The sequence below is a fragment of the Oncorhynchus nerka genome, unplaced genomic scaffold (genome assembly GCF_034236695.1).
Source record: "Oncorhynchus nerka isolate Pitt River unplaced genomic scaffold, Oner_Uvic_2.0 unplaced_scaffold_940, whole genome shotgun sequence".
Lineage (NCBI taxonomy): Eukaryota > Metazoa > Chordata > Actinopteri > Salmoniformes > Salmonidae > Oncorhynchus > Oncorhynchus nerka.
This window is the reverse complement of record NW_027040363.1, coordinates 151,363-174,000: the sequence shown is the minus strand read 5'-3', so window position 1 is coordinate 174,000 and position 22,638 is coordinate 151,363. Positions and strand designations below refer to the sequence as shown.

The following is a 22,638-nucleotide window of genomic DNA, read 5'->3' as shown; positions in this document are numbered from 1 at the left end:
CACAACACACTGTTAGGACACCTGGACAACACACTGTTAGGACACCTGGACAACACAACACACTGTTAGGACACCTGGACAACACAACACACTGTTAGGACACCGGGACAACACACTGTTAGGACACCTGGACAACAACACTGTTAGGACACCTGGACAACACACCTTTAGGACACCTGGACAACACAACACACTGTTAGGACACCTGGACAACACAACACACTGTTAGGACACCGGGACAACACACTGTTAGGACACCTGGACAACACAACACACTGTTAGGACACCTGGACAACAACACTGTTAGACACCTGGACAACACACTGTTAGGACACCTGGACAACAACAACACTGTTAGGACACCTGGACAACAACACTGTTAGGACACCTGGACAACAACACTGTTAGGACACCTGGACAACCAGCTGGGGGGCTGGGTGGTTAGCTGGGGGCTGGGTGGCTGGGGGCTGGGTGGTTGGGGGCTGGGTGGTTGGGGGCTGGGGGCTGGTTGGCTGGGTGGGTGGTTGGCTGGGTGGGTGGTTGGTTGGCTGGGTGGGTGGCTGGGTGGTTGGTTGGCTGGGTGGCTGGGTGGTTGGTTGGCTGGGTGGGTGGCTGGGTGGGTGGCTGGGTGGTTGGTTGGCTGGGGGCTGGGTGGGTGGTTGGTTGGATGGGTGGGTGGCTGGGTGGTTGGTTGGCTGGCTGGGTGGGTGGCTGGGTGGTTGGTTGGCTGGGTGGGTGGCTGGGTGGTTGGCTGGGTGGTTGGATGGCTGGGGGCTGGGTGGTTGGCTGGGGGCTGGGTGGTTGGCTGGGGGGCTGGGTGGTTGGTTGGCTGGGGGCTGGGTGGTTGGTTGGCTGGGGGGCTGGGTGGTTGGCTGGGGGGCTGGCTGGGTGGTTGGTTGGCTGGGGGGCTGGTTGGCTGGGGGGCTGGTTGGCTGGGTGGTTGGCTGGGTGGTTGGCTGGGGGGCTGGGTGGTTGGTTGGCTGGGGGCTGGGTGGCTGGCTGAGGGGCTGGGTGGTTGGTTGGCTGGGGGCTGGGTGGTTGGCTCGGGGCTGGGTGGTTGGCTGGGTAGCTGGGTGGTTGGTTGGCTGGGGGCTGGGTGGTTGGTTGGCTGGGGGGCTGGGTGGTTGGTTGGCTGGGGGTTGGCTGGGGGGCTGGGTGGTTGGCTGGGTGGTTGGTTGGCTGGGGGCTGGGTGGTTGGCTGGGGGGCTGGGTGGTTGGCTGGGTGGCTGGGTGGTTGGGGGCTGGGTGGTTGGCTTGGTGGTTGGCTGGCTGGGGGGCTGGTTGGCTGGCTGGCTGGGGGCTGGTTGGCTGGGTGGGGGCTGGGTGGGGGGCTGGGTGGGGGCTGGGTGGCTGGCTGGGTGGGTGTGTGTGTGAGTATGTGTTACCTCATCTCCCATCTGTGGTATATAGGGACATCTCCGAGGGACTGTGTCTGTGATCCAGGCTGACGGAAGCCACTCCTCTAGAGTTAGTCCCTCTTCCTGGAACTCTACCCTCTGAGAGACATAGAGAGAGAGAGACAGAGAGAGAGAGAGACAGAAAGAGACAGAGAGAGAGAGAGAGAGAGAGAGAGAGAGAGAGAGACAGAGAGAGACAGAGAGAGAGAGAGGTAGAGAGAGACACAGAGAGAGAGAGAGAGAGAGCGAGGGAGGGAGAGAGAGAGAGAGAGGGAGAGATGGGGAACAAGAGAGGGATGTAACTTGAAAATAAAATACTGTAATCAGAGACAGTCATTCTGAGACACACGAAGACAACACACACCTTCCTCCTCTCCTTTGGCTTCTTCTTCTTTGGTAGCGCTCCATCTTTGTCTGCTTTGTCTTTCTTCCTGTCTCTTTTTCCCTCTCTCTTCTTCTCTCCATCCTCCTCAGAGCTGCTGCTCTTCTTTTTCACCTTCACGCTCTTCTTCGGTGGTTCCAGGTTGATCCCTGCATCTGCTGTCCAGTCAGAGTAGTCACTGGAGTAGTCACTATAGCAACAGAGTAAGCATAGTAGTCAGTACGGGGAGGCAGGTAGCCTAGTGATTAGAGCGTTGGGCCAGTAACCCGAAAGGTTGCTAGATTAAATCCCTGAGCTGACAAGGTAAAAATCTGTCGTTCTGCCCCTGAACAAGGCAGTTAACCCACTGTTCCGCGGTAGGCCGTCATTGTAAATAAGAATGAGTTCTTAACTGACTTGCCGAGTTAAATAAAGATTTTAACAATTATATAACAAATCTAGCATCAGGGTTATTACTATAGCAACAGAGTAATCTGAGGAGTCACTATAGCAACAGAGTAATCTGAGGAGTCACTATAGCAACAGAGTAATCTGAGGAGTCACTATAGCAACAGAGTAATCTGGTAGTCACTATATCAACAGAGTAATCTGAGTAGTCACTATAGCAACACTGGTTGTCTGAGTAGTCACTATATCAACAGAGTAATCTGAGGAGTCATTATAACAACAGAGTAATCTGGTAGTCAATATAGCAACACTGGTAGTTTGCGTAGTCACTATAGCAACACTGGTAGTCTGAGTAGTCACTATAGCAACACTGGTTGTCTGAGTAGTCACTATATCAACAGAGTAATCTGAGTAGTCACTATAGCAACACTGGTTGTCTGAGTAGTCACTATATCAACAGAGTAATGTGAGGAGTAATTATAACAACAGAGTAATCTGAGTAGTCAATATAGCAACACTGGTAGTTTGCGTAGTCACTATAGCAACACTGGTAGTCTGAGTAGTCACTATATCAACAGAGTAATCTGAGTAGTCACTATAGCAACACTGGTAGTCTGAGTAGTCACTATAGCACCACTGGTAGTTTGCGTAGTCACTATAGCACCACTGGTAGTTTGCGTAGTCACTATAGCACCACTGGTAGTTTGCGTAGTCACTATAGCAACACTGGTAGTCTGAGTAGTCACTATAGCACCACTGGTAGTCTTAGTTGTCACTATAGCAACACTGGTATTCTGAGTAGTCACTATAGCAACACTGGTAGTCTGAGTAGTCACTATAGCAACACCGGTATTCTGAGTAGTCACTACAGCAACACTGGTAGTCTGAGTAGTCACTATAGCAACACTGGTAGTCTGAGTAGTCACTATAGCAACACTGGTAGTCTGAGTAGTCACTATAGCAACAATGGTAGTCTGAGTAGTCACTATAGCAACACTGGTAGTCTGAGTAGTCACTACAGCAACACAAGTAGTCTGAGTAGTCACTATAGCAACACTGGTTGTCTGAGTAGTCACTATAGCAACACTGGTAGTCTGAGAAGTCACTATATCAACAGAGTAATCTGAGTAGTCACTATAGCAACACTGGTTGTCTGAGTAGTCACTATAGCAACACTGGTTGTCTGAGTAGTCACTATTTCAACAGAGTAATCTGAGTAGTCACTATAGCAACACTGGTAGTCTGAATAGTCACTATAGCAACACTGGTAGTCTGAATTGTCACTATAGCAACACTGGTATTATGAGTAGTCACTATAGCAACACTGGTAGTCTGAGTAGTCAATATAGCAACACTGGTAGTTTGCGTAGTCACTATAGCAACACTGGTAGTCTGAGTAGTCACTATATCAACAGAGTAATCTGAGTAGTCACTATAGCAACACTGGTAGTCTGAGTAGTCACTATAGCACCACTGGTAGTCTGAGTTGTCACTATAGCAACACTGGTTGTCTGAGTAGTCACTATAGCACCACTGGTAGTCTGAGTTGTCACTATAGCAACACTGGTAGTCTGAGTAGTCAATATAGCAACACTGGTAGTTTGCGTAGTCACTATAGCAACACTGGTAGTCTGAGTAGTCACTATATCAACAGAGTAATCTGAGTAGTCACTATAGCAACACTGGTAGTCTGAGTAGTCACTATAGCACCACTGGTAGTCTGAGTTGTCACTATAGCAACACTGGTATTCTGAGTAGTCACTATAGCAACACTGGTAGTCTGAGTAGTCACTATAGCAACACTGGTATTATGAGTAGTCACTATAGCAACACTGGTATTATGAGTAGTCACTATAGCAACACTGGTAGTCTGAGTAGTCAATAGGACCCAGTCAGGTCTCTACCAACAATATAATGAGTCCTACCACACAGTGCTGGACCCAGTCAGGTCTCTTCCAACAATATAATGAGTCCTACCACACGGTGCTGGACCCAGTCAGGTCTCTAACAACAATATAATGAGTCCTACCACACGGTGCTGGACCCAGTCAGGTCTCTAACACAACAATATAATGAGTCATACCACACGGTGCTGGACCCAGTCAGGTCTCTACCAACAATATAATGAGTCCTACCACACGGTGCTGGACCCAGTCAGGTCTCTAACAACAATATAATGAGTCCTACCACACGGTGCTGGACCCAGTCAGGTCTCTAACAACAACAATATAATGAGTCATACCACACGGTGCTGGACCCAGTCAGGTCTCTAACAACAATATAATGAGTCCTACCACACGGTGCTGGACCCAGTCAGGTCTCTAACAACAATATAATGAGTCCTACCACACGGTGCTGGACCCAGTCAGGTCTCTAACAACAATATAATGAGTCATACCACACGGTGCTGGACCCAGTCAGGTCTCTAACAACAATATAATGAGTCCTACCACACGGTGCTGGACCCAGTCAGGTCTCTACCAACAATATAATGAGTCATACCACACGGTGCTGGACCCAGTCAGGTCTCTACCAACAATATAATGAGTCCTACCACACGGTGCTGGACCCAGTCAGGTCTCTACCAACAATATAATGAGTCCTACCACACGGTGCTGGACCCAGTCAGGTCTCTAACAACAATATAATGAGTCCTACCACACGGTGCTGGACTCAGTCAGGTCTCTAACAACAATATAATGAGTCCTACCACACGGTGCTGGACCCAGTCAGGTCTCTAACAACAATATAATGAGTCCTACCACACGGTGCTGGACCCAGTCAGGTCTCTAACAACAATATAATGAGTCCTACCACACGGTGCTGGACCCAGTCAGGTCTCTAACAACAATATAATGAGTCCTACCACACGGTGCTGGACCCAGTCAGGTCTCTAACAACAACAATATAATGAGTCCTACCACACGGTGCTGGACCCAGTCAGGTCTCTAACAACAATATAATGAGTCATACCACACGGTGCTGGACCCAGTCAGGTCTCTAACAACAATATAATGAGTCCTACCACACGGTGTTGGACCCAGTCAGGTCTCTAACAACAATATAATGAGTCATACCACACGGTGCTGGACCCAGTCAAGTCTCTACCAACAATATAATGAGTCATACCACACGGTGCTGGACCCAGTCAGGTCTCTAACAACAATATAATGAGTCCTACCACACGGTGCTGGACCCAGTCAGGTCTCTAACAACAATATAATGAGTCATACCACACGGTGCTGGACCCAGTCAGGTCTCTAACAACAATATAATGAGTCCTACCACACGGTGCTGGACCCAGTCAGGTCTCTAACAACAATATAATGAGTCCTACCACACGGTGCTGGACCCAGTCACGTCTCTAACAACAATATAATGAGTCCTACCACACGGTGCTGGACCCAGTCAGGTCTCTAACAACAATATAATGAGTCCTACCACACGGTGCTGGACCCAGTCAGGTCTCTAACAACAATATAATGAGTCATACCACACGGTGCTGGACCCAGTCAGGTCTCTAACAACAATATAATGAGTCATACCACACGGTGCTGGACCCAGTCAGGTCTCTAACAACAACAATATAATGAGTCCTACCACACGGTGCTGGACCCAGTCAGGTCTCTAACAACAATATAATGAGTCATACCACACGGTGCTGGACCCAGTCAGGTCTCTAACAACAATATAATGAGTCCTACCACACGGTGCTGGACCCAGTCAGGTCTCTAACAACAATATAATGAGTCCTACCACACGGTGCTGGACCCAGTCAGGTCTCTAACAACAATATAATGAGTCCTACCACACGGTGCTGGACCCAGTCAGGTCTCTAACAACAATATAATGAGTCCTACCACACGGTGCTGGACCCAGTCAGGTCTCTAACAACAATATAATGAGTCATACCACACGGTGCTGGACCCAGTCAGGTCTCTAACAACAATATAATGAGTCCTACCACACGGTGCTGGACCCAGTCAGGTCTCTAACAACAATATAATGAGTCCTACCACACGGTGCTGGACCCAGTCAGGTCTCTAACAACAATATAATGAGTCATACCACACGGTGCTGGACCCAGTCAGGTCTCTACCAACAATATAATGAGTCATACCACACGGTGCTGGACCCAGTCAGGTCTCTAACAACAATATAATGAGTCCTGGTAGTCTTAGTAGTCACTATAGCAACACTGGTAGTCTGAGTAGTCACTATAGCAACACTGGTAGTCTGAATTGTCACTATAGCAACACTGATATTATGAGTAGTCACTATAGCAACACTGGTAGTCTGAGTAGTCAATATAGCAACACTGGTTGTCTGAGTAGTCACTATAGCAACAGAGTAATCTGAGTAGTCACTATAGCAACACTGGTAGTCTGAGTAGTCACTATAGCAACACTGGTAGTCTGAGTAGTCACTATAGCAACACTGGTAGTCTGAATTGTCACTATAGCAACACTGGTATTATGAGTAGTCACTATAGCAACACTGGTAGTCTGAGTAGTCAATATAGCAACACTGGTAGTTTGCATAGTCACTATAGCAACACTGGTAGTCTGAGTAGTCACTATATCAACAGAGTAATCTGAGTAGTCACTATAGCAACACTGGTAGTCTGAGTAGTCACTATAGCACCACTGGTAGTCTGAGTTGTCACTATAGCAACACTGGTTGTCTGAGTAGTCACTATAGCACCACTGGTAGTCTGAGTAGTCACTATAGCACCACTGGTAGTCTGAGTTGTCACTATAGCAACACTGGTAGTCTGAGTAGTCAATATAGCAACACTGGTAGTTTGCGTAGTCACTATAGCAACACTGGTAGTCTGAGTAGTCACTATATCAACAGAGTAATCTGAGTAGTCACTATAGCAACACTGGTAGTCTGAGTAGTCACTATAGCACCACTGGTAGTCTGAGTTGTCAATATAGCAACACTGGTTGTCTGAGTAGTCACTATAGCACCACTGGTAGTCTGAGTAGTCACTATAGCACCACTGGTAGTCTGAGTTGTCACTATAGCAACACTGGTAGTCTGAGTAGTCAATATAGCAACACTGGTAGTTTGCGTAGTCACTATAGCAACACTGGTAGTCTGAGTAGTCACTATATCAACAGAGTAATCTGAGTAGTCACTATAGCAACACTGGTAGTCTGAGTAGTCACTATAGCACCACTGGTAGTCTGAGTTGTCACTACAGCAACACAAGTAGTCTGAGTAGTCACTATAGCAACACAGGTTGTCTGAGTAGTCACTATAGCAACACTGGTAGTCTGAGTAGTCACTATAGCAACACTGGTAGTCTGAGTAGTCACTATAGCAACACTGGTAGTCTGAATTGTCACTATAGCAACACTGGTATTATGAGTAGTCACTATAGCAACACTGGTAGTCTGAGTAGTCAATATAGCAACACTGGTAGTTTGCATAGTCACTATAGCAACACTGGTAGTCTGAGTAGTCACTATATCAACAGAGTAATCTGAGTAGTCACTATAGCAACACTGGTAGTCTGAGTAGTCACTATAGCACCACTGGTAGTCTGAGTTGTCACTATAGCAACACTGGTTGTCTGAGTAGTCACTATAGCACCACTGGTAGTCTGAGTAGTCACTATAGCACCACTGGTAGTCTGAGTTGTCACTATAGCAACACTGGTAGTCTGAGTAGTCAATATAGCAACACTGGTAGTTTGCGTAGTCACTATAGCAACACTGGTAGTCTGAGTAGTCACTATATCAACAGAGTAATCTGAGTAGTCACTATAGCAACACTGGTAGTCTGAGTAGTCACTATAGCACCACTGGTAGTCTGAGTTGTCAATATAGCAACACTGGTTGTCTGAGTAGTCACTATAGCACCACTGGTAGTCTGAGTAGTCACTATAGCACCACTGGTAGTCTGAGTTGTCACTATAGCAACACTGGTAGTCTGAGTAGTCAATATAGCAACACTGGTAGTTTGCGTAGTCACTATAGCAACACTGGTAGTCTGAGTAGTCACTATATCAACAGAGTAATCTGAGTAGTCACTATAGCAACACTGGTAGTCTGAGTAGTCACTATAGCACCACTGGTAGTCTGAGTTGTCACTACAGCAACACAAGTAGTCTGAGTAGTCACTATAGCAACACAGGTTGTCTGAGTAGTCACTATAGCAACACTGGTAGTCTGAGTAGTCACTATAGCAACACTGGTAGTCTGAGTAGTCACTATAGCAACACTGGTAGTCTGAATTGTCACTATAGCAACACTGGTATTATGAGTAGTCACTATAGCAACACTGGTAGTCTGAGTAGTCAATATAGCAACACTGGTAGTTTGCATAGTCACTATAGCAACACTGGTAGTCTGAGTAGTCACTATATCAACAGAGTAATCTGAGTAGTCACTATAGCAACACTGGTAGTCTGAGTAGTCACTATAGCACCACTGGTAGTCTGAGTTGTCACTATAGCAACACTGGTTGTCTGAGTAGTCACTATAGCACCACTGGTAGTCTGAGTAGTCACTATAGCACCACTGGTAGTCTGAGTTGTCACTATAGCAACACTGGTAGTCTGAGTAGTCAATATAGCAACACTGGTAGTTTGCGTAGTCACTATAGCAACACTGGTAGTCTGAGTAGTCACTATATCAACAGAGTAATCTGAGTAGTCACTATAGCAACACTGGTAGTCTGAGTAGTCACTATAGCACCACTGGTAGTCTGAGTTGTCACTATAGCAACACTGGTTGTCTGAGTAGTCACTATAGCACCACTGGTAGTCTGAGTAGTCACTATAGCACCACTGGTAGTCTGAGTTGTCACTATAGCAACACTGGTAGTCTGAGTAGTCAATATAGCAACACTGGTAGTTTGCGTAGTCACTATAGCAACACTGGTAGTCTGAGTAGTCACTATATCAACAGAGTAATCTGAGTAGTCACTATAGCAACACTGGTAGTCTGAGTAGTCACTATAGCACCACTGGTAGTCTGAGTTGTCACTACAGCAACACAAGTAGTCTGAGTAGTCACTATAGCAACACAGGTTGTCTGAGTAGTCACTATAGCAACACTGGTAGTCTGAGTAGTCACTATAGCAACACTGGTAGTCTGAGTAGTCACTACAGCAACACAAGTAGTCTGAGTAGTCACTATAGCAACACTGGTTGTCTGAGTAGTCACTATAGCAACACTGGTTGTCTGAGTAGTCACTATATCAACAAAGTAATCAGAGTAGTCACTATAGCAACACTGGTTATATGAGTAGTCACTATAGCAACACTGGTAGTCTTAGTAGTCACTATAGCAACACTGGTTGTCTGAGTAGTCACTATATCAACAGAGTAATCTGAGTAGTCACTATAGCAACACTGGTAGTCTGAGTAGTCACTATAGCAACACTGGTAGTCTGAGTAGTCACTATAGCAACACTGGTAGTCTGAATTGTCACTATAGCAACACTGGTATTATGAGTAGTCACTATAGCAACACTGGTAGTCTGAGTAGTCAATATAGCAACACTGGTAGTTTGCGTAGTCACTATAGCAACACTGGTAGTCTGAGTTGTCACTATAGCAACACTGGTTGTCTGAGTAGTCACTATAGCACCACTGGTAGTCTGAGTTGTCACTATAGCAACACTGGTAGTCTGAGTAGTCAATATAGCAACACTGGTAGTTTGCGTAGTCACTATAGCAACACTGGTAGTCTGAGTAGTCACTATATCAACAGAGTAATCTGAGTAGTCACTATAGCAACACTGGTAGTCTGAGTAGTCACTATAGCACCACTGGTAGTCTGAGTTGTCACTATAGCAACACTGGTATTCTGAGTAGTCACTATAGCAACACTGGTAGTCTGAGTAGTCACTATAGCAACACTGGTATTCTGAGTAGTCACTATATCAACAGAGTAATCTGAGTAGTCACTATATCAACAGAGTAATCTGAGTCGTCACTATAGCAACACTGGTAGTCTGAGTAGTCACTATAGCAACACTGGTAGTCTGAGTAGTCACTATAGCAACACTGGTAGTCTGAGTAGTCACTACAGCAACACAAGTAGTCTGAGTAGTCACTATAGCAACACTGGTTGTCTGAGTAGTCACTATAGCAACACTGGTAGTCTGAGTAGTCACTATAGCAACACTGGTAGTCTGAGTAGTCACTATAGCAACACTGGTAGTCTGAGTAGTCACTACAGCAACACAAGTAGTCTGAGTAGTCACTATAGCAACACTGGTTGTCTGAGTAGTCACTATAGCAACACTGGTAGTCTGAGTAGTCGCTATAGCAACACTGGTTGTCTGAGTAGTCACTATATCAACAAAGTAATCTGAGTAGTCACTATAGCAACACTGGTAGTCTGAGTAGTCACTATAGCAACACTGGTAGTCTGAGTAGTCACTACAGCAACACAAGTAGTCTGAGTAGTCACTATAGCAACACTGGTTGTCTGAGTAGTCACTATAGCAACACTGGTAGTCTGAGTAGTCACTATAGCAACACTGGTAGTCTGAGTAGTCACTACAGCAACACAAGTAGTCTGAGTAGTCACTATAGCAACACTGGTTGTCTGAGTAGTCACTATAGCAACACTGGTTGTCTGAGTAGTCACTATATCAACAAAGTAATCAGAGTAGTCACTATAGCAACACTGGTTGTCTGAGTAGTCACTATAGCAACACTGGTAGTCTTAGTAGTCACTATAGCAACACTGGTAGTCTGAGTAGTCAATATATCAACAGAGTAATCAGAGTGACTATATAGCAGTCTGTGTGTGTTGGTTCCTACCTGGAGCTGCTGTGGTCTTCAGGCCAAGGCTCCTTCTCCTCTTCCTCCTTCTCCTCCTCTGAAGAGTTCCCATTCACAGGGTTAGGATGCACATCTACCTCTCCCTGGAGAGAGAGAGACGGGGGAGTAGAGGAGGGAGAGGGAGGAGTGGGGGGGATAGGAGGGGGGAGGAAGGGAGGAGGCAGATATAGATGAAGAGAGAAAGAGAGGTGGAGAGAGACAAGGGGAGTGAAAGAGATGATTTCACCGTCATAAGCACAACATACAGTCAATGTTTTACAAAGCATGTATAACAGTATGTCATGCTTTATAAAGGGTTGATGAATGAGCCATAACAGTGTGACATCATCCACCACGTTGAATACTAAATAAACATGAGCTTTATAAAAGGGTGACACGTTGGGCTGAATGATGGCATACTCTCTAAAGTCACGTTAGTCACATTACACCTCATCTCATTCCCAGACACTTCCGCCCACATGTGTGGAAGGCCTGGTGGAACAACGCATCAAACTTGGCCTTTATTAGTTAGGGTTAGGGTTCAAATCAAATGTTTATGAGATAGAAGGTGGAAATGGGTTTAGCCATCATTATGACTTTCTGATTGTGATAAGTACTTTACTCAGTAAGGTCACTACTATAGGGGTGGCAGGGTAGCCTAGTGGTTAGAGCGTTGGACTAGTGACCGGAAGGTTGCAAGTTCAAACCCCCGAGCTGACAAGGTACAAATCTGTCGTTCTGCCCCTGAACAGGCAGTTAACCCACTGATCCTAGGCCGTCATTGAAAATAAGAATTTGTTCTTAACTGACTTGCCTGGTTAAATAAAGGTAAAATAAAAATAAATAAAATAAAAATAGAATTCAATATAGTCACGACGTTACACCAAGAAACACCTTGATGAAAGCCCCCCAACCTACAGAAATACCCTGATGAAAGCCCCCCAACCTACAGAAACACCTTGATGAAAGCCCCCCAACCTACAGAAACACCTTGATGAAAGCCCCCCAACCTATAGAAACACTAACCTTGATGAAAGCCCAAACCTATAGAAACACTAACCTTGATGAAAGCCCAAACCTATAGAAACACTAACCTTGATGAAAGCCCCAACATTGATGAAAGCCCCCCAACCTATAGAAACAGGTCTCTACCACAACAATAACGCTACAAGCTTGGCACACCTGTATCTGAGGATGTTATCCCATTCTTCTCTGCAAATCCTCTCAAGCTCTGTCAGGTTGGATGGGGAGCGTCGCTGCACAGCTATTTTCAGGTCTCTCAAGAGATGTTCAATTGGGTTTAAGTCTGGGCTCTGGCTGGGCCACTCAAGGACATTCAGATTTGTCCTGAAGCCAGTCCTGCATTGTCTTGGCTGTGTGCTTTGGGTCGTTGTCCTGTTGGAAGGTGAACCTTCGTCCTGGTCTGAGGTCCTGAATACTCTAGAGCAGGTTTTCATCAAGGATCACACTCTACTTTGCTCCGTTCATCTTTTCCTTGATTTTGACTAGTCTCCCAGTCCCTGCCGCTGAAAAACATCCCCACAGCATGTTGCTGCCACCACCATGCTTCACCGTAGGGATAGTGCCAGGTTTCCTCCAGATGTGACGCTTGGCATTCAGGCCAAAGAGTTCAATCTTGGTTTCATCAGACCAGAGAATCTTGTTTCTCATGGTCTGAGAGTCCTTTAGGTGCCTTTTGGTAAACTCCAAGCGGTCTGTCATGTGTCTTTTACTGAGGAGTGGCTTCTGTCTGGCCACTCTACCATAAAGGCCTGATTGGTGGAATGCTGCAGAGATGGTTGTCCTTCTGGAAGGTTCTCCCATCTCCACAGAGGAACTCTGGTGCTCTGTCTGAATGACCATTGGGTTCTTGGTCACCTCCCTGAACAAGGTCCTTCTCCCCCGATTGCTCAGTTTGGCCGGGCGGCCTGCCCTAGGAAGAGTCTTGCTGGTTCCAAACTTCTTCCATTTAAGAATGATGGAGACCACTGTGTTCTTGGGGACCTTCAATGCTGCAGACATGTTTGGTACCCTTCCCCCAGATCTGTGCCTCGACACAATCCTGTCTCGGAGCTCTACGGACAATTCCTTCAAACTCATGGCTTGGTTTTTGCTCTGACATGCACCGTCAATTGTAGGACCTTCTATAGACAGGTGTGTCCAATCTATTTGGGGAAAACCTGAAAAAAAACTGGGGAAAACCCCTGGAGAAAATGGAATTTGGGGGGAAAAAGTAGGGAAAAGGACTAAACCGATTGAAAAGGACTAAACCGATTGAAAAGGACTGAACAGATTTAAAAGGACTAAACCGATTGAAAAGGACTGAACAGATTGAAAAAGGGGCGACTAAAGTGTTGTCATCCTGCAGCACATCATTGTGGGGGAAGTTGAAGTAAGGTCCATTATTGTCTAGGCACCCAAGAGGGACAGAAGCTGGGCCATCCTAGAAATGTTTTAGAGTCATATAATACAGACACTTTTATCCAAAGCGAATGCATTCATGCGTGAATGCATTTTTTTCAGGGAATCGAGCCTTCTATCCTTTGTTGCAATGCTCCACCAAGATGTAGGACAGGGTTATAAATGCTTTGTGAAGCCTCAATTTAACATGATTTATAAGGCCTTTATTAAGCTGTGCTTATGCCACCCTTTATAAAGCACATGTTTCTATCATATTCAACATAGTGGGTTATGTCACACAGTTAGGCCACATTTATCAACCCTGTATAAAGCATGATATACGGTTATAGACGATGTGTAACATGTGTAGTGTTTATGAAGGCTTTATGAGCTGCACTTCATTTAAAGATGGAACAGAAAAGGTGATAGTCCTAACTGGCCAATACCACAGACCTCTAGGTTCACAACAACAGACCTCTAGGTTCACAACAACAGACCTCTAGGTTCACAACAACAGGCCGTACCAATACCACAGACCTCTAGGTTCACAACAACAGGCCGTACCAATACCACAGACCTCTAGGTTCACAACAACAGACCTCTAGGTTCACAACAACAGACCTCTAGGTTCACAACAACAGGCTGTACCTATACCACATACCTCTAGGTTCACAACAACAGACCTCTAGGTTCACAACAACAGACCTCTAGGTTCACAACAACAGGCCGTACCAATACAACAGACCTCTAGGTTCACAATAACAGGACGTACCAATACAACAGACCTCTAGGTTCACAATAACAGACCTCTAGGTTCACAATAACAGACCTCTAGGTTCACAACAACAGACCTCTAGGTTCACAACAACAGACCTCTAGGTTCACAACAGGCCGTACCAATACCACAGACCTCTAGGTTCACAATAACAGACCTCTAGGTTCACAACAACAGACCTCTAGGTTCACAACAACAGGCCGTATCAATACCACAGACCTCTAGGTTCACAACAACAGGCCGTACCAATACAACAGACCTCTAGGTTCACAATAACAGACCTCTAGGTTCACAACAACAGACCTCTAGGTTCACAACAACAGACCTCTAGGTTCACAACAACAGACCTCTAGGTTCACAACAACAGACCTCTAGGTTCACAACAACAGAACTCTAGGTTCACAACAACAGGCCGTATCAATACCACAGACCTCTAGGTTCACAACAACAGACCTCTAGGTTCACAACAACAGACCTCTAGGTTCACAACAACAGACCTCTAGGTTCACAACAACAGACCTCTAGGTTCACAACAACAGACCTCTAGGTTCACAACAACAGACCTCTAGGTTCACAACAACAGACCTCTAGGTTCACAACAACAGACCTCTAGGTTCACAACAACAGACCTCTAGGTTCACAACAACAGACCTCTAGGTTCACAACAACAGACCTCTAGGTTCACAACAACAGGCCGTATCAATACCACAGACCTCTAGGTTCACAACAACAGACCTCTAGGTTCACAACAACAGACCTCTAGGTTCACAACAACAGACCTCTAGGTTCACAACAACAGACCTCTAGGTTCACAACAACAGACCTCTAGGTTCACAACAACAGACCTCTAGGTTCACAACAACAGACCTCTAGGTTCACAACAACAGGCCGTATCAATACCACAGACCTCTAGGTTCACAACAACAGACCTCTAGGTTCACAACAACAGACCTCTAGGTTCACAACAACAGACCTCTAGGTTCACAACAACAGACCTCTAGGTTCACAACAACAGAGCTCTAGGTTCACAACAACAGGCCGTACCTCTGAGATGCTGTTGTTGTCGTCATCATCAGCAATCTCAGCGCTGTGACGACTCGTCTCCTCCACAGCCGCACGCGTCTGGTAGCCATGGTTACCATGACTTCTCCTCCCCTCCTCCACCCCTACACAGTCCGGAGAGGATACCTGACAAAAGACAAAGAGAAAATAGGAACTTTAAGTATCTTGCTTGAGAGGTATGACTGATACCTTGCTCTCTCTTTGAAGGTGGACAGTGAGTAATACCTTGCTCTATCTGTGAAGGTGGACAGTGATTAATACCTTGCTCTCTCTGTGTAGGTGGACAGTGAGTAATACCTTGCTCTCTCTGTGAAGGTGGACAGTGAGTAATACATTGCTCTCTCTGTGAAGGTGGGCAGTGAGTAATACCTTGCTCTCTCTGTGAAGGTGGTCAGTGAGTAATACATTGCTCTCTCTGTGAAGATGGACAGTGAGTAATACCTTGCTCTCTCTGTGAAGGTGGGCAGTGAGTAATACCTTGCTCTCTCTGTGAAGGTGGGCAGTGAGTAATACCTTGCTCTCTCTGTGAAGGTGGGCAGTGAGTAATACCTTGCTCTCTCTGTGTAGGTGGACAGTGAGTAATACATTGCTCTCTCTGTGTAGGTGGACAGTGAGTAATACCTTGCTCTCTCTGTGAAGGTGGACAGTGAGTAATACATTGCTCTCTCTGTGAAGGTGGACAGTGTGTAATACCTTGCTCTCTCTGTGAAGGTGGGCAGTGAGTAATACCTTGCTCTCTCTGTGAAGGTGGGCAGTGAGTAATACCTTGCTCTCTCTGTGAAGGTGGACAGTGAGTAATACCTTGCTCTCTCTGTGTAGGTGGACAGTGAGTAATACCTTGCTCTCTCTGTGAAGGTGGACAGTGAGTAATACATTGCTCTCTCTGTGAAGGTGGACAGTGAGTAATACCTTGCTCTCTCTGTGAAGGTGGACAGTGAGTAATACCTTGCTCTCTCTGTGTAGGTGGGCAGTGAGTAATACCTTGCTCTCTCTGTGAAGGTGGGCAGTGTGTCTCCTCCCCTCTGATCTGTAGACACTGATCTCCTCCTCTCCTTTAGCCTCCCTCCAGTTTAGCTGTTTCCTACACACACACACACACACACACACACTTTTGAGGACCAGGTCTCTGTGTGCGTTTAGGTGTGTTTTTGATTTGATTTGACTATCATTATTTGACTCCTTTTTCTCCCCAATCCAACTGGTCGTTACAGTCTTATCGCTGCAACTCCCGTACGGACTCGGGAGAGGCGAAGGTCGAGAGCCGTGTGTCCTCCGAAACACGACCCTGCTTCTTGAGACAACGGCCACTTAACCCGGAGAGCCAGCCGCACCAATGTGTCGGAGGAAACACCGTACAGCTGGCGACTGTGTCAGCGTGCACTGCGCCTGCGCGATGGGACAAGAACATCCCTGCCAGCCAAACCCTCCGCCTAACCCGGACGACACTGCGCAGCCCCAGGGGTCTCCAGTTCGCAGCCGGCTGCGACAGAGCCTGGAATCAAACCCAGAATCTCTAGCACTGCGATGGAGTGCCTTAGACCACTGTGTCACTCGTCCCCCAGCTCAGGGACCAGTACCCTCCTGCTACATGCTACCAGGTCTGTATTGTGTTTGTTACCTGAGCTCAGCGTCCCCCAGCTCAGGGACCAGTACCCTCCTGCTACATGCTACCAGGTCTGTATTGTGTTTGTTACCTGAACTCAGCGTCCCCCAGCTCAGGGACCAGTACCCTCCTGCTCCATGCTACCAGGTCTGTATTGTGTTTGTTACCTGAACTCAGCGTCCCCCAGCTCAGGGACCAGTACCCTCCTGCTCCATGCTACCAGGTCTGTATTGTGTTTGTTACCTGAACTCAGCGTCCCCCAGCTCAGGGACCAGTACCCTCCTGCTCCATGCTACCAGGTCTGTATTGTGTTTGTTACCTGAGCTCAGCGTCCCCCAGCTCAGGGACCAGTACCCTCCTGCTACATGCTACCAGGTCTGTATTGTGTTTGTTACCTGAGCTCAGCGTCCCCCAGCTCAGGGACCAGTACCCTCCTGCTACATGCTACCAGGTCTGTATTGTGTTTGTTACCTGAGCTCAGCGTCCCCCAGCTCAGGGACCAGTACCCTCCTGCTCCATGCTACCAGGTCTGTATTGTGTTTGTTACCTGAACTCAGCGTCCCCCAGCTCAGGGACCAGTACCCTCCTGCTCCATGCTACCAGGTCTGTATTGTGTTTGTTACCTGAGCTCAGCGTCCCCCAGCTCAGGGACCAGTACCCTCCCGCTACATGCTACCAGGTCTGTATTGTGTTTGTTACCTGAACTCAGCGTCCCCCAGCTCAGGGACCAGTACCCTCCTGCTACATGCTACCAGGTCTGTATTGTGTTTGTTACCTGAACTCAGCGTCCCCCAGCTCAGGGACCAGTACCCTCCTGCTCCATGCTACCAGGTCTGTATTGTGTTTGTTACCTGAACTCAGCGTCCCCCAGCTCAGGGACCAGTACCCTCCTGCTACATGCTACCAGGTCTGTATTGTGTTTGTTACCTGAGCTCAGCGTCCCCCAGCTCAGGGACCAGTACCCTCCTGCTACATGCTACCAGGTCTGTATTGTGTTTGTTACCTGAGCTCAGCGTCCCCCAGCTCAGGGACCAGTACCCTCCTGCTCCATGCTACCAGGTCTGTATTGTGTTTGTTACCTGAACTCAGCGTCCCCCAGCTCAGGGACCAGTACCCTCCTGCTCCATGCTACCAGGTCTGTATTGTGTTTGTTACCTGAACTCAGCGTCCCCCAGCTCAGGGACCAGTACCCTCCTGCTCCATGCTACCAGGTCTGTATTGTGTTTGTTACCTGAACTCAGCGTCCCCAGCTCAGGGACCAGTACCCTCCTGCTCCATGCTACCAGGTCTGTATTGTGTTTGTTACCTGAGCTCAGCGTCCCCCAGCTCAGGGACCAGTACCCTCCCGCTACATGCTACCAGGTCTGTATTGTGTTTGTTACCTGAACTCAGCGTCCCCCAGCTCAGGGACCAGTACCCTCCTGCTACATGCTACCAGGTCTGTATTGTGTTTGTTACCTGAACTCAGCGTCCCCCAGCTCAGGGACCAGTACCCTCCTGCTCCATGCTACCAGGTCTGTATTGTGTTTGTTACCTGAACTCAGCGTCCCCCAGCTCAGGGACCAGTACCCTCCTGCTACATGCTACCAGGTCTGTATTGTGTTTGTTACCTGAGCTCAGCGTCCCCAGCTCAGGGACCAGTACCCTCCTGCTACATGCTACCAGGTCTGTATTGTGTTTGTTACCTGAGCTCAGCGTCCCCAGCTCAGGGACCAGTACCCTCCTGCTCCATGCTACCAGGTCTGTATTGTGTTTGTTACCTGAACTCAGCGTCCCCCAGCTCAGGGACCAGTACCCTCCTGCTCCATGCTACCAGGTCTGTATTGTGTTTGTTACCTGAACTCAGCGTCCCCCAGCTCAGGGACCAGTACCCTCCTGCTCCATGCTACCAGGTCTGTATTGTGTTTGTTACCTGAACTCAGCGTCCCCCAGCTCAGGGACCAGTACCCTCCTGCTCCATGCTACCAGGTCTGTATTGTGTTTGTTACCTGAGCTCAGCGTCCCCCAGCTCAGGGACCAGTACCCTCCTGCTCCATGCTACCAGGTCTGTCTCTGTGGCCATCTGGCTCCGGGGGGCATTGCTGTGCATCTGTCTCACCCCCTCGATCTGACCACTGCGACGCAGACCCACGTTGGGGGGGGAATGAACCTCTGGGGGGGGGGGGGGGGTACGGTTAGCACCAAAGGTATCCAATTTTAGTCCTGTGTAGAGGCAACTGGGTGTAAAGTCTTGACTAAAATAATGAACTGTCTCGGCTAGCCCTGGTATGTTTACCTCTGTTGTGTGTGTCGGTAGACAGTCTCTGGTCCTGCTCCTGTTGAAGTCTGTGAATCATGTTGTCTAGAGGAGAGGCTCCTTCAACAGCCTGTTCACTGACCACCTGGTTCAGGCCTGACACAGAGAGAGAGAGAGAGAGAGAGAGAGAGAGAGAGAGAGAGAGAGAGAGAGAGAGAGAGAGAGAGAGAGAGAGAAAGACAGAGAGGGAGAGAGACACAGAGAGAGAGAGAAAGACAGAGAGGGAGAGACACAGAGAGAGACACACAGAGAAAGAGACACAGAGAGAGAGAGAGAGAGAGAGAGAAAAAAAATCGAGAGAGAAAGAAAAAGAGACACAGAGAGACATGTTTAATATATACAGTGGGGTCCATAATTATTGATAAAATAAACATTCAAATACTGAGCTATATTGCTCCAAAACATGTGGAAATTATATTATACTAATGCAAATGCATTATAAAGAGATTTTGTATAACAAGTAATCAGAATGATTGACACCTGTTTTCAATACCTTTCAATACCTCACCTTGAGGATAACGACGCTGAGCCTTTTTATAAAATGTTTTATGAGTTGGAGAACACATTGGGAGGGTTCTTAGACCATTCCTCTATACAGACTTCTTCCAGATCCTTGATATCCTTTGTCTGTGCTTATGGGCTGACCTTTTCATTTCAAATGGGTTTCAATGCCCGGAGACTCAAATCAAATCACATTTTATTAAATGGAACACTAGTCACTTTAATAATGTTTACATATCTCACATGTCTTATCTCATATGAATATGCTGTATACTGTATCCTACACTATCTATTCTTTACCATGTTCTTTACCACCTTGTGTGTACTAGGTTTTGTTGTGGAATTAGTTAGACGTTACCTCGCTACACTCGCAATAACATCTGCTAACCATGTGACCAATAACATCTGCTAACCATGTGACCAATAACATCTGCTAACCATGTGACCAATAACATCTGCTAACCATGTGACCAATAACATCTGCTAACCATGAGACCAATAACATGGGCTAACCATGTGACCAATAACATCTGCTAACCATGTGACCAATAACATCTGCTAACCATGTGACCATTAACATCTGCTAACCATGTGACCAATAACATCTGCTAACCATGTGACCAATAACATCTGCTAACCATGTGACCAATAACATCTGCTAACCATGTGACCAATAACATCTGCTAACCATGTGACCATTAACATCTGCTAACCATGTGACCAATAACATCTGCTAACCATGTGACCAATAACATCTGCTAACCATGTGACCATTAACATCTGCTAACCATGTGACCAATAACATCTGCTAACCATGTGACCAATAACATCTGCTAACCATGTGACCAATAACATCTGCTAACCATGTGACCAATAACATCTGCTAACCATGTGACCAATAACATCTGCTAATCATGTGACATATAACATCTGCTAACCATGTGACCAATAACATCTGCTAACCATGTGACCAATAACATCTGCTAACCATGTGACCAATAACATCTGCTAACCATGTGACCAATAACATCTGCTAACCATGAGACCAATAACATGTGCTAACCATGTGACCAATAACATATGCTAACCATGTGACCAATAACATCTGCTAACCATGTAACCAATAACATGTGCTAACCATGTGACCAATAACATCTGCTAACCATGTGACCAATAACATCTGCTAACCATGTGACAAATAACATCTGCTAACCATGTGACCAATAACATGTGCTAACCATGTGACCAATAACATGTGCTAACCATGTGACCAATAACATCTGCTAACCATGTGACCAATAACATCTGCTAACCATGTGACCAATAACATTTGCTAACCATGTGACCAATAACATCTGCTAACCATGTGACCAATAACATCTGCTAACCATGTGACAAATAACATCTGCTAACCATGTGACCAATAACATCTGCTAACCATGTGACCAATAACATCTGCTAACCATGTGACCAATAACATCTGCTAACCATGAGACCAATAACATGTGCTAACCATGTGACCAATAACATATGCTAACCATGTGACCAATAACATCTGCTAACCATGTAACCAATAACATGTGCTAACCATGTGACCAATAACATCTGCTAACCATGTGACCAATAACATCTGCTAACCATGTGACCAATAACATCTGCTAACCATGTGACCAATAACATCTGCTAACCATGTGACAAATAACATCTGCTAACCATGTGACCAATAACATGTGCTAACCATGTGACCAATAACATGTGCTAACCATGTGACCAATAACATCTGCTAACCATGTGACCAATAACATCTGCTAACCATGTGACCAATAACATTTGCTAACCATGTGACCAATAACATCTGCTAACCATGTGACCAATAACATCTGCTAACCATGTGACAAATAACATCTGCTAACCATGTGACCAATAACATCTGCTAATCATGTGACCAATAACATCTGCTAAACATGTGACCATTAACATCTGCTAACCATGTGACCAATAACATGTGCTAACCATGTGACCAATAACATATGCTAACCATGTGACCAATAACATCTGCTAATCATGTGACCAATAACATCTGCTAAACATGTGACCAATAACATCTGCTAACCATGTGACCAATAACATCTGCTAAACATGTGACCAATAACATCTGCTAACCATGTGACCAATAACATCTGCTAACCATGTGACCAATAACATCTGCTAACCATGTGTTTGTGATCAATAACATCTGCTAACCATGTGACCAATAACATCTGCTAATCATGTGTATGTGACCAATAACATCTGCTGACCATGTGACCAATAACATCTGCTGACCATGTGACCAATAACATCTGCTGACCATGTGACCAATAACATCTGCTGACCATGTGACCAATAACCATATGCTGACCACGTGACCAATAACCATATGCTAACCATGTGACCAATAACCATATGCTAACCATGTGACCAATAACCATCTGCTAACCATGTGACCAATAACATCTGCTGACCATGTGACCAATAACCATCTGCTGACCATGTGACCAATAACCATCTGCTGACCATGTGACCAATAACCATCTGCTGACCATGTGACCAATAACATCTGCTAACCATGTGACCAATAACATCTACTGACCATGTGTTTGTGACCAATAACATCTGCTAACCATGTGACCAATAACATCTGCTAACCATGTGACCAATAACATCTGCTGACCATGTGACCAATAACCATATGCTGACCATGTGACCAATAACATCTGCTAGCCATGTGACCAATAACATCTGCTAACCATGTGACCAATAACATCTGCTGACCATGTGACCAATAACCATCTGCTGACCATGTGACCAATAACATCTGCTGACCATGTGACCAATAACCATCTGCTGACCATGTGACCAATAACCATCTGCTGACCATGTGACCAATAACATCTGCTAACCATGTGACCAATAACATCTACTGACCATGTGTTTGTGACCAATAACATCTGCTAACCATGTGACCAATAACATCTGCTAACCATGTGACCAATAACCATATGCTG

General features: G+C 46.3%; 1 protein-coding gene across 1 annotated transcript in view; it reads right to left on the bottom strand.

Moving 5' to 3' along the window:
- The window catches only part of phip (pleckstrin homology domain interacting protein), a 171,078-nt gene that overhangs the window by 67,399 nt on the left and 81,041 nt on the right, over positions 1 to 22,638 (bottom strand). Inside the window, exons 19-25 of the mRNA XM_065016614.1 lie at positions 19,070 to 19,186; positions 18,783 to 18,945; positions 16,173 to 16,272; positions 15,174 to 15,317; positions 10,955 to 11,058; positions 1,762 to 1,969; positions 1,386 to 1,496 (exon numbers count right to left, since the gene is read on the bottom strand). Of these exons, the coding sequence (XP_064872686.1) occupies positions 1,386 to 1,496; positions 1,762 to 1,969; positions 10,955 to 11,058; positions 15,174 to 15,317; positions 16,173 to 16,272; positions 18,783 to 18,945; positions 19,070 to 19,186 (947 nt within the window). The remainder of the gene's footprint in view (positions 1 to 1,385; positions 1,497 to 1,761; positions 1,970 to 10,954; positions 11,059 to 15,173; positions 15,318 to 16,172; positions 16,273 to 18,782; positions 18,946 to 19,069; positions 19,187 to 22,638) is intronic.